This window comes from Pterocles gutturalis, unplaced genomic scaffold, assembly GCF_000699245.1.
Source record: "Pterocles gutturalis isolate BGI_N339 unplaced genomic scaffold, ASM69924v1 scaffold38081, whole genome shotgun sequence".
Classification (NCBI taxonomy): Eukaryota; Metazoa; Chordata; class Aves; order Pterocliformes; family Pteroclidae; genus Pterocles; species Pterocles gutturalis.
The window spans coordinates 1,319-14,390 of NW_010104297.1; the positions used below are offsets into that span (position 1 = coordinate 1,319).

At 39.2% G+C, this 13,072-nt stretch overlaps 1 protein-coding gene across 1 annotated transcript in view; it reads left to right on the plus strand.

Moving 5' to 3' along the window:
• The window catches only part of LOC104471620 (prostaglandin F2-alpha receptor-like), an 827-nt gene extending 393 nt beyond the window's left edge, over positions 1–434 (plus strand). Inside the window, 1 exon segment of the mRNA XM_010087015.1 lies at positions 1–434. This exon segment is cut by the window's left edge and continues 28 nt beyond it. Coding sequence (XP_010085317.1) covers positions 1–434 — 434 coding nt within the window.
• Positions 435–13,072: the final 12,638 nt, after the last annotated feature.

Genomic DNA, 13,072 nt, shown 5'->3' on the forward strand with positions numbered 1-13,072 from the left:
TGGGCAGTGTGATGGCTGTTGAACGGTGCATTGGAGTCACTAAGCCAATATTTCACTCTACAAAAATGACTTCTAAACATGTGAAAATGATGTTGACTATGGTATGTTTGTTTGCTGTTCTTATAGCTTTGCTGCCTATTCTTAGGTTTAGAGCCTATCAAATTCAAGCATCGAGGACCTGGTGCTTCTATAAAACAGAACATGTTGAGGACTGGGAAGACAGATTTTATCTCTTACTTTTTTCTTGCCTTGGGTTACTGGCCCTTGCTATTTCACTCTTGTGCAATGCTGTCACAGGAATTACCCTCTTAAAAGTCAAATTTAAAAGTCAACAAAGACAAGGCAGATCTCATCATTTTGAAATGATCATTCAGCTCTTGGCTATAATGTGTGTTTCTTGCATTTGCTGGAGTCCATTCCTGGTAAGAGCCTAATGTGTTTGCCAATTTTTAATGCACATCACTGTATAAAATTTATACTTTTTTATCTCCAGGTTTTAAGGCAATTTAGCAGTTCCCTTCACTCTTCAGTGTGTTAATTTTACAGCATATTGCCCATCATGTATGTACCTATGCATCTATAACAAAAAATGGTAATTATTCTCCACTTCTGATCATAAGCAAAATAGATGGAGTAAGTAAAATGTATAGGGACTGTGAAGACTTCATTTCTGGTGCTGTGAAGCAGATAGTGGTAGCAGAATGGTGACTAGAATAAATCAGAGGAAATATTGAGCTTGTCCAAAGATTCAGTGAAGTCTTGGAGTGGCAAGTCTGTTTAGTCTGTACTGTGGTTCGTATCATTTGTTATTTCTGGTAGTCTGTTCATTGTTATTATTACAGTTTGCTGCTTCTTGCGAACGGTGTGACGGAAGATAACAGTTAAGAACATAAAAATCCTCCACTCAATGAGTAGGGCTTTGCTTTAGGGTCGTGTTAAAAACCACTGGTTGGCAGTGGGTTAAAATTAAAATTTGGTTTAGACCTGACCAAGCTGGATCCATAATCTGGACAGATGACTAGCAAAGCTGCTCTGGGCAGTCGGTGTGCTTTCCCGCTGTCCTGGCTGTAATTTAGGACTGCTTGTGGTAACTGCTGTGACTCTTCCGAAGTGGTAAGTGTTGCTCATGTTGGCATGTGCTCTGTCAGTGAGCAGGGTCAAAGGAAGCAAGATTATGATATGGGAAAGAATTTGCCAACTCCTGTTTTATGATGGCATTATAAAGCTGATATTAACTGTGACTTTTTTTACTGTAGTAAACCTGACTGAAGAAAATTTATCTTTTTACTAGGGTGCGAGAGGTTAAGTCAGAAGTAATATGAAATCTTGATTTGTTTCCTAGAAACAGGGTCCCATAGTTTTCCACTGATATGAATGAGGAGCAGTTTTAGTTTGAGTTTACAAATAAAGACATTTAAATCTGAGATCTGAATCAGATCCAGCTGTACCTCAGCTGCCTATGGGACAGTATGGAGTTACCTGAACTAGTTCTAAACTAGGTACTGATGCTAGCTTAGCTGCAGCGGTTGGGTATACCTGACAGGTAGCATTTAATTAATCTGGTATTACAGACTTCAAGGAGAGAGTCTGGAGATAAATCTCTTTCACTCTTTCACTTTTGTTCAACACACATTTTTCCGTTGCTTCTCTATTGATTTTCTAGACTTGATCTGCAGCATAGCTTAAATTCATGTTGGCTTTTGTCAGTGTCCTGGTTGTAGTGTATAGAGCATAAACAAAGTCATCAGAAGAGTATAGCAAGCTTTTATAATGAACTTCCAGTTACTTCCAGACATCCAGTCACCTCCTGAAATTTGTCTGGGGCAGGCCACAGAATGGTTTTCAAGAAAAGCAACTCAAGTAATGGTTTTACTTTTAATGAAAAACCAGTATGTTGTCCAATAGTGACATCTATTTTTGGATAAAATAACTGTCCTTAAAGGTTGGAATTAATTTTATTTTTAAAATGGGTGTCAAAAGAACAATATACTTTTTTAATTCAAAAGAGATATTTCATTTATTCAGCATATGAAGGAACACTAAATTGCAACTACTGTGGTTGTTTTTTTTGGTGTTGGTAACTTTGCTATGCCTTTCCATTTTTATTAATTATAAAAACATAATTTTTAAGATCTTGACAATCTTTAATGAAATCACAATGCTACTTTTGTTGAAGTATTTAACTTCAGCTAAGTCGTAGTTGACAATGAACCAGCTGCAAAATGTTTTTGCAGAGCCTTTTCAGAGCTTGGTGTTTTCATCAGCTGGTGATACAGACCAGTGAATTACTTCTTGCTTAATTTTGTACTTGGTACTTTTGGGGAATGTGCTGTAGAGAGAGGTGATATACAAGCAATTCTGGTTCATTGGGCAGCAAATCTTCCAGTGCTCTCTGTGCGCTCCGGGCTCTCGACGCTTTGCTTCTGGATCTCTTTTGAGATGAGCCAAACTATCACTGAAATTAGCCTGGCAGTATTTAAAATAGTTCTGCAATATGGACAAATGTACATTAGAAAAGAGAAGTTAAAAAAAATTAGTGTAAGGTAGGATTTAGTTCTTGAAACAAAGTACCAAGTGAACAATTAGTGTTTTAGCCAGAGGGTTCGATAGTCTGGGAAAGGCAATGGGACGGGGTCCTTGGTAGGTATTGCCTTTCTTAGCTATTGGGATCATAGAGTTTACATAAAAATCTTTGTTTTGATAGCATTCTGTTCATTGAATACAAACAGAATTATAAGCACAGTGTTAATTTAGCAAGCTTTATTGGACTGCAGTGGAGCATACAGATGCAGCGGAACAAAGCTTTGCCAGGAACGTACTGCTAAAGTGCTGTAATAAAGAGATCCAGGGTTTAGCAGGGCATATGATTTATGATTAATTACTGGTCCAAATCTACTAGTTTGATGTATTTGAAACCTCCCAATGCTTTTAATTTGTGAAATGAATTGTTTAGATTCTACAATTTAATCAGCATACACCAAAATATGTGTTTCTTGAAATAAATATGAGCAGGCATTCATAGGTGAAATTATTTGGCAAAGTACCTAAATACCTGCTTGTTTCTCATTCGTTTGCTTTTTAATTTTTTTCTTAGAGCAAAATCTAGAAATCGTGTCGATCTTTGAATTGTGAATTTTACCCATGTTCTCTATCCCAAAGAGTATACAGAACAAAATGTTATGTGAGAGTGAGTTGCCTCAATATAAACCAAAGCAGTTAGAAACCAAACAAACCGTTGGACGAGAAAGCAGAGGAAGGCGATGTTGTTTATGCCACATGTAGTTTTCAGCTACAAGAGTTTGGATTTGATTTGGTGTGATTCTCCATCTGAGGGGGGTTTGCTTTGTTTATTTTTCATCTGTTTTTAATCTAGTCTGGTGTTACATTGATTGTCATGTGTGCTTGGCTACCAAAATCAAGACTATGTAATACTATAATCCAACTGCAGATTTAATTCACTATTAGATTTTAATTTTTTTTTTTCCTAGTGGAGTTATAAGTTCAGTCACTGTCCTGTGCTAAAATCACCTTTAGGTGACACCAGAGGCACAAGACCCTGGCTTGTGCTTTATGGTGTCTCATATGGAACTGAACTTGACTTCTGCACCTGCTCAGTGGTAGTGAACTTGTTTTGGTGCCTTTATATATCTGTGTATATGTATGTATCTCTAGCATTTAATATTGTATATAATAATATATAATATTGTATTCAATCACCACCTGTATTTTAAGACTCCTGGAGATCTGTAGCGTTTTTCAGCAGCAGAGCCTGTGGCATGGCTCATGTGGAGCTCTGCCTGGGGCTGTTGGACAGGCACTTCCTTCTGATTTCTTTTCTTCCTTCTGATTTCTTTTCTTCCTTCTGATTTCTTTCCTGAAGCTTCATCTTATTTGTTCCTAAGGAATGGGCAGCTTTTTCAAGTTTTCTGCCACTGTGTGGGAATCTTTCCTTAACAGACTACCAGAATGAGGGGTACTCCCTGCTTCTTCCCTTATGGGGAAACATCTCCTTTTGAGGAGTTGAGAGTAGGAAGGAAGTCATAAGAAAAGCAACAGGTGAAATTCATAAATTTTCCAATAGTATTTGTAATCAAAGATTTGCAGAAGCACATTTGTTATGACAGTCCAAATAATTTTGCTTTGTGATGGGTAATTCCAGGAATATATGTTCTGAAGATAGTAACATCAACTTCTCTGTGTAGCAACTCATATTTTTTCATCCTTGCTAGAGTCTTAGCCCTTTGCTGAATTTTGTTGGATAAATTTTGTCCCTAGAGGTTGTATTCCCAAAGCAAATAGTTGGGCTGAAGCATTCTGTGACAAACATCTCTGATGAAATAGATTGTTATATAAAGTTGGGTTTTGGCTGTGACTTGACGTCTGGACTGTCATGAAACAGCGTGGTTTTGGAGCTGTGTTCGTATGAGCAAATTCTGACTTCAGTACGTCAAAATCTGTGGGGCTCAAGGGATAAACGTATTTTAAATTTTGTTTTGGAGTAGCAAAGTGAACCCTCAGTAATTATAGACAGGAAGGGTTTATTTCTGTGAGTTTATCTACGGGAACAAATTATGGTATGGAGAAATGTCTAACCTTTTTCATGTGTGGAACACAGTCTTAGCCTGGGAAAAATACTTTTACATTTAAATTATTTTTGTTAAGATTTTTTTTCCATGCAGTTATCTGATTACTTTCATTCCAGTTTTACCTCCCCTCTAGTGCAGAAAATAGCCACTCCTTCTGTGGTGGTGGTGGTTTTTTTTTTTTTTTTTTTTTTTTTAAGATCTCAGCTGTTTATTTCATATGATTAAATCAGCTCTTATTCAGTTCCTTTTTTTACTGCCTAGGTTAATTTCTAGCAGTCTCTTCTCACGTCATCTCTTTCCTTTCCAATTTGTTATGCTAATTACATCTCTCTGAACTCGCTCTGACTTCTTGTCCTCAGATTGTCTCATGCAACATTGCTTGATGGTAGGTTTTCAAGTCCCTAGGGCTGCAGTTAGCTTACAGTTTGCCAAATCACTCCAACCTAGAAGCTGCTGGAGCCAGCCTGAGTGGTCCTTCAGTGAGTATGCTGCCAGAGGAGATGTGAAGGGCAGTGCTGTGCTAATGAGGATGCTCTCAGTGGAATACCTGTACCCCAGCCCACCCGACTCTGGGTGCTCCACCAGGTTTTTTGGGTGCTGAGACAGGCTCACGGTTGGTGCTGATGGAGGTCAGTCAGTTGCAGGTTTTACACTAAATTCTAGTCATAGAGTTCATGTCATAGGCCATGTAGTTGCATACAGTATAAGGTACTTCGTTGTACAGAGCAGTCCTCTGTGCATCTCATTTTGGTATGTTTGTATGTGTAGTCATGTACGTACTTGTGCAGTGACATTTTGCCAGGAGTTTGTACCCCTGTTACCCTTGAAGCGTGTCCCTCCGTTCCTGTTTTCTGTATTCTTTGACAAGCTGGCAGTTTAAAGTTCTGCCATACTACCTTATGCTTGTATGTGCAATGGGCATCATTTATACAAGCTCATTGCCTTTTTAATGTTGTTTGTATGCCTTCAAATATTGCTGGTGGTATTGTCCCTACAACAATTAAAAAATTTGTCCCTTCTCTTGCACTCTTTGGCTGGTGACTTTCACAACTGAAAAATGCACCTGAGGAGAGGCAGGTGCAAGATGTCCCAAGATGCAGGTCCAGGCTTTGTCCGTGTGGCCCTTGTTGCCCTGTACAGCACAGCCACCCCAGATCTCACGCTGGCTGCTCTGCAGGAGCATGTGCTCTTACAGAGCCACTGGCAAACTATGTTATTAGTCAAAGCTGCGGCTCCGTGAGCTCATTGTGCCTGCATAGGCACTGTCAACAAGAAGAGTGGTCTTTCCTTTTGAAAAAGAATAAATTAGGCTTTCAGTTTCCAGTCACCCATGTCTGAAGGCTGAAGGAGATACTCTTAAACATGTGTAGCTAGCCTTGCAGCTTTGAATGCTGTTGTAAAAGTTACTTCACAGGGTAAAAACACACTTTGTCTTTTTCAAGGTTCAGATTTTTAAGAAGATAATCAATGATAATTACTGTGTTTGTGCTGCCTTTTATCATTGAATTCTTGTCATGTTTTGCTAGAATGGTTGTCTGTTGACACCATACAAAGACAGGATGTGTTGTCAGAGTAAAGAAGATGTCACTGGAGCTGGGTCTGAGCCCTGCTTCATACCCTGCCTGGGGCAGCTGGCGGGTACCAGCGAGGTGACCTGCTGCAGGATGTTGTCAGTGCATCGTTTGGGCCAGGTGCAAGCGCATCTCAGGAGACCACTTCTACCACAATGGTTTTAGTACATGAACCAGTTTCATAGAGAAAGGAAAAAAGCTTTTTCCTAGCTGAAGGCTTGCTAGGTACACCTCTCTGTCTCTAGTCCGAAGCGTCAATACGGTAACGGTTATTGTCGACTGTAGGTTGTTATTTCTCTTCCAGGCCTTGCTGTGTCAGAAGGGGTCAGATCTGGAGCAGCTGTTTGAGTGAACAAAATGCTCCCTGAGTTCCTATGGAAAGAAAAAAATAAATCTCATCTGAGTTTGCTTGTCTTTCAAGCTACACTAGAAAAAGGGCTCTCACTCCCCCTCATATCATGGCCTTTTAATTGCTTGCCGAGTTCCTCAACACATCCTTTAACACTGTGCAAATTCAATTACTGTTCCTGCTTGAGTTCCTCTGAATGAGCTTTGGATACGCAAGGTTAAATCGCTGAAATGTTAGTGTCATTCCTTATGCTATGGCCCAAAAGGTATTTTGGAATAAATAGCTGATTTTAGGGGTTAAGAGGAAAGAGAACACTCATTTTGATTGAAGTTTCTGGTGGTCTCAAGACAGAAGTGTCGTTTTAGCTTAGTTTCCTGTGGAATAAGGTTTAAGCAGCAACTAAGACAATTCGAGTGTGCTTTTTCTATGTCACCATGAAAATACTCCAGGAAAGAAATTGTAGGTGTTTGCAGAGACAGAATAGCAAAATTTAATACAATACATTTAAAAATTCAATCCACCTATTCAGGTGTGTTTCTATGATACTAGAAACCCTTGGATAAGATGTTCAGGTCTTGTTTTAGTATTGGTTGTAGAGATCTTTATTTTGTATTTTTAGGAGTTTAGGTGAGAAATGGAATGAGCACTGCTTTAAAGTAAAACGCTACTGAATTTCAAAGGTACCGTTTCAGTGTTCAGAGTTGGTCTGTTCCTATTTTCATCTTCCACGGTTTGTAGAGATCTTACAGGCATTAGCCTTTCTGAGAAATATGACTCATTTAAAAAACATGTTTCTAAGTGTGGGCCAGGGTATAGTTTATCATAGAGTGCTTATAAACTCTATATTTATTGTGGCTATATTTGTCATTCAAGTGTTTACTTCCCTGTCACAGAAGTCAGGGAGTTGAGCAGCTGAGATAACCTCTCTACAGGAGAGAAATTCTGGAGAAGAAACAGAGAGTGGTCAGCATATCATCCCGCAGTAGTGATATGCATCAGGGAAGGAAGAAGAGGTGAGATTGACAGATTTTCCTATACCAGGGGCTTTCGGGAAGCATAACTATAGTTTTTGTTATTTATGTTTACTTGTGCTGTTTGGAAAAATTTACGTAAAGGCTTTTTCTGAAAATGCAGTGCCATCAGAATGGGGTTGGTTTGTTTTGAAGAGAAAAAGTAGAGGAGGAAGGTTTCCAGTCATGTGAGAACATTGTGTTTTCAAAACAATCTGGTGCTGCTTTTTTAAAAAATTGCTTGTCACTTCATTTTTAATTGTATATTACATATTCAGAATTAAACCATAAAGATCTATAAATTCAAACACAATGTTTCATTCCAAATAGATGCCAATGACTTTCACAGGAAATTTTGACTTTTTTTTTCAATTTTGAAGTTGCCATCTCAAAAAATCAATTTCTGAAAACTTCAGCCATATGAATTTCCATTCACAACCTCCCCTCATTTATTCAGTTGTTAATGTTTTTGGATTCTGTGCTTCAACTCAATTTGATATACATTCCAATTTTGTTTGATAAAATCGGATTCTTCCTATTTCCTAGATATTACACTTATTCAGGACTTCCTTGCTTGGAAATATCATACACTGCATAGCTATTTTTGGGAAATGTCATACACGGTGTAACCATTTTCGGATGGTTATTTTAGGAAAACTCTTTTTCCTGACTATCTGAAGTCTTTAAATGGTAAACTTGTTGCTGAAAAGTCTCTGGGACAAATACACTCACATGGAACAACTCCAGAAACTCTTCCATCCTCACCAGGTTTACCATGAAGGACATGAGTGTGTGATATACATTCATGTCTTCTGTGAGATATTTTTTATGTTCTTATAGGGTTAATTCATGATCTTAAGTTTTGTATGGTGACTATGAATGTTTTTAGCAGAAGTTAGTTGTCTTAATAGTGGTGTAGAATCAGCTCATGTCTGAGCGCACATTATTTGGATATTCTGGGAAATATGCTGTTTAGCTTTAAAACGGAGCAATAATTCTTATTTCATGTGCTTTTAAGACTTAAATTTTACGTTAAAATATTCAGAAATTGCTGAATTGCAGCTGGTTACTTGGGTTCTGAGCTCCTCGAGGACGGAAGGTGCCTGTTCCCTTGCACAGGACCACGATGCTGTCAGGGGTTCTGTGTATGGGCTCTTATAAATAGTAATGATCAGGTAGCAGAAAAGGTTTTCACCAGGAGTTACAGTGAAGTTTTAGGAATTGTGCTGATTCTTTTGGTTTCGTTCTCATATTGGATGAGGTGAAACAGCTGAGTGGCTGAATGAGCCTGAGCTCTGTTGTAGGTAATATACTGTCTCTTGCTGAAGGATTGCTCTTATCTACTCCAGACAGAGCAGGGAGTGGAGAGCAGCTCATAGGGTCGCTCTTAGCTCTTGTCTCTAATGAGCTGCATGAAGACCTCATTCAGAGACGCGTGCTGAAGGGTGGGTTTGAAGGGCACTGGAGTTTTGTTTCTGCATGACCTCCTGAAGAAGGCTGAAGATGAGCCTTTGTGTGTAAGGGATGTCCTGAACTGAGGTTTTAAAGAAAATCACGTCTCAGTTCTAAACTTGCGGAAACCAAAGATGATCACTTTGTCATTGGAGAAATGGAGGCTAGTGACTGATCTCCAGCTGGTCCCCTACCTGCTGTCCCCGACTGGTGTGCTGCCAGCTGCCTCTGGTGGCTTGAGCCCTGTGTAAGCTGCCAGTGTGTGGGCTGCACGGCCACCCAGAGCCACGGGAGTGAGGGAGGATGGAAAGGAAGCAGTGAGTCTGCCCTTGAGCAACTCATCACCCATGTGACAACGAACATCAGGACTTGAGCATGTGGGGAGGAAGACTTGTGCTGGCGGGGACGTGGCCAGCTGTGTTCCCTTCTGCCTCGCTGCGTGGAAAAGTGTTAAAACAGAAAGTGAAGCAGGAAGGAGTCGAGGATCCATCTGAGTGACAGCAATTTGTTTTAGGATTTACAGTTCATTAGTGAGTTGGAAATAAAATTAAATACACTTTTTACCAGGAATGTGCATTTGCAGTAGTGAGAAATAAATCACTCCTAAATGGTGATTTGATTTTTCTCTTCCCTCCTCCACCTCAAAGGTGGTCCAGCTACATAGCAGTCCCTTTTAATTTATTTGGCAACATAAAAGAAAAAAGTAATTGCAAATTATGTATTCCAACTTGGTAAATATATTTCTAAAGCCCTGGTACTTCTGCTCATAGCTTCTTAGTGTACTTCTGCAGAATGATATGTAGAGGTGATTTAAAAAAAAAAAAAAAAGAATGGAATGAAAGGAACACATCACATCTTTCTTTGCCTCCAGCCAGATTTGCAAATACTGCAAATCAGATAGCACCAAGTCATCAGGTGACTCCAACGCCAATCCATCTTTAAAAAGATTTGTTTTTCATCCATGTGTATGTTGCATACATGGTAAACATAAGCATGCAGAGAACATAATTACAAATTAAAATATCTCTTTTTTTTCCTCCTTATTTTCCCCCTACACTCGTAATAAACACTATGGTTTCTCAGACAGTTATACTGAAGAACTGACTCCACTGGTAGACAATAGAATAGGTTAGTTTTCCAGACCTGTTGCTACTTGAGGTCTTGCAGGCTCAGTCACACATCAAAGCCATCTGCATTCCTACCTTCTAGAAGAGGTGAAAAGGCCACTACATATCATGACTTACTCCCTGTGAAATTCTTATTCCTCCTTTTCACCTAAAATGTACAGATATCTCTGGGTTCGGTGGTATTTGCCCTGAAAGCCTGTGTGTGTGCTGTTCCTCTGAAACCAGGGAGCAACCTGTCCAGGGAACCCTTAGACAATTCAGCCTTATTCCTGGCTGCTTAGACAAAAGTAACAAATCTGGGAGAATTAAAGAAATGGCCAGGTAAGAACTGGCGGATCTTGCATTCCCTATGGAAGAGCATTTTCTTACTCTCAAAGATGTAAGTGAAAGGTTTGCCTCTGGTTGCTGACTCTATATTGTATCTTTCCTCAGACATGTAAACACAGTGGAGGACGGCTTTAGTAATAAAGCGGTGTAAATGTGGTGATGTTTGAAAAGACAGCTCATTTATAAACTATTGATTTGTATAGCAGTAATTAAATACTGAATTCACTCTATAATTATGGAGCTTTGCAGCTCCTTTTTCTCCAGGTTGTCTGTATACAGTCTCTTTTTCTGTGTTCAGACAGTTCTTCTCTTCCTCCCCAGTATTGTGTGCTGTTTGTGATTCTTTCTTTGGGGTTTTGTAGGGTATTAGCAAGAGAAGGTTTGCTGCTCCTAAATCAATGAGAATGTTTGTTTAACCAATAAAAATGTGATTGTTTTCCAAATGAGCATGAAAACCTGAAAATGCAAAGCAATATAATAGAAGTAATAGGGCCTTTCCAGGGTTTGGCGCTTTACCCAACTGACCCTAAAGGAAGAATGAATGGATCCTGAATACATATTGCCCTTAAATACTTATACAGGTACTCCCTAAATCCTTATTTGATTTTATTATTTTTTTCAGGATGATCCTTATGATGCAGTGTTAGAAATACTCTATTAGTTTTCTGGTCTCAAGAGGTCTACCAGTTCTCCTGTAAAGTTTCTCTCAGCATTGCTGGGTAAAGATTATTTTAATTTTATCTGTAAAATTAATTTTTTTTACAAGAGATTTTTGTTATGGGCCTTGTTGTTAGGCAGCAATACATTCCTCGCTCTGTGGAAGCAGGCTTTCTTGTAACTTTAAAATGTGTATCTCAGGAAACAGCTTGTTTATTTGACTTTGATACGGACACTCTGTCTTTTCATTATGAAGTGAGTCATCTACTCTTTCCAGTGCTAAACTCTTCTCTGTCCATATCCATTCTGCTTTGCTGTCAAATGAGTTAATCAATTAATCTGTGAGAGTAATTACATTGCTAGTGGAACCAAAGTATTTCTAATATTGAGAGGGTGAAAAGGAAAGAAGGAGAAAAGACTGCCAATCCAAGACAGAAATACCTAGAGGTGAGCTGGAATGCTTCATTCAAGCCTAACCTGTGGTATGTTACTGCAAAACATATGCAAATAGGTAGTGTCTAAGGGGAAAGTTGACATAAAGAAAAGCTTCACTTTCAGTTAATGTTTGTAAGTTTATGCAGACAAAGAAATCCTTCTTTTTGTGAGGCTTACTTCAGAATTGCATGCCTGGCTTGTATAAAGCGTGATAATGCCAAAGGCAGTTAGTAACACGTAAATAGCGAGTATAATGTCATGGCACTTTATGGTTTTTTCCAATAATTTTGACAAATTCTTCTGTACATTAAAATCTCATTTCAAATGATGTTTCCAAATGTTTGTTCAGAAAGTATATTGCCATACATAAATATTTGGCATAAAGCTGTAACAACACAGATGGTGGAGATGTCACACTTGACTCTAATGGTGCGGTAATGGAGTGCAATAGACCGTGAGTCCTCTGCAGACCTCAGCCTGCGTGAGGAGAGCAGACAGCAGAAAGCTCAGAAGAACTGAACAGCCTCAGCGAGGAGGGGTCATACGGTGAGGTCAGATGGAGCTGTGCTGCTCGGTGGCAAACACCCACTGAGCTGTAATTTAATGTCATGGCTGCAGTGGTGTGTATATGCTGCTATACTGCAGTCCTTTCTCTGGCATTCAGTTGATGTGAGATCTGCCCTGCCAGTTCAGCGGAGCGCTTGGACATACCATTTCAAGGCTTTGATCTTGCCAACATGAGAAAAGGCACATGTATCCTGACTGGTGCCATGTTCATGGAGCAGCAGCATTGGCCAGTGAGAGATTGCCTGGTCACAGAATCAACTGTGTCTGAGAAAGGAATATTAGAAATTATTTCAATTTGTTTCCTGGAAAATGTTGTGCTTTCCTCTTTTCTCTGTGCTTTTTGGGCTTTTATCACAGCAGTAGTGCTTTGGAAACACTTCTGAGCTCTGAGTGCCTTTAGCTTTACAATACCTCCAAAAGGTTTATGTGGCTTCTTTGTAAAGGTGGTAAATACAGAGTACATAGAGGCTCAATAAAACATCTGCAAAATGTTTTTGCAATCTCAGCTGTCTCTGCTCATGCAAATCTTTTCTACTCCTCTCTCTGTTTCTCCTTTGGGTTCTGTGTTTCTCATAGAGGACTGCAGCTCTGATAGGGGAAAGGTCTTTCTCAGATTCGCCACATTTAGTGGGATAATAAGTGAACTTGCATGTTTAAGGATGCATATCATGGCAGGTAGTAGTTACCATCTTTGATTTACCTGTTTTGGACCAGAACTTAATTTCAGGAGGTAGACACAATTTTTTCCCCAACTGACGAGTGAGCCAGTGGATTTGTTGTTAATTTTTAGTGGCATTACTATTTTTTTCACAGAAGTGTACATGGGAGAAAAGGGGACTCCTTTTTGCTCATGCTTGTCAAGAGCTGATCCTGCAAACCTTTACACATGGAAGTATTACATATCCCCTTAAAAGTACTCTCTGAGCTTTAATGTGGAGGAAAACTTGCTAACACATTTTGTCTTAATCGTAGAATCATAGAATGGTTTGGG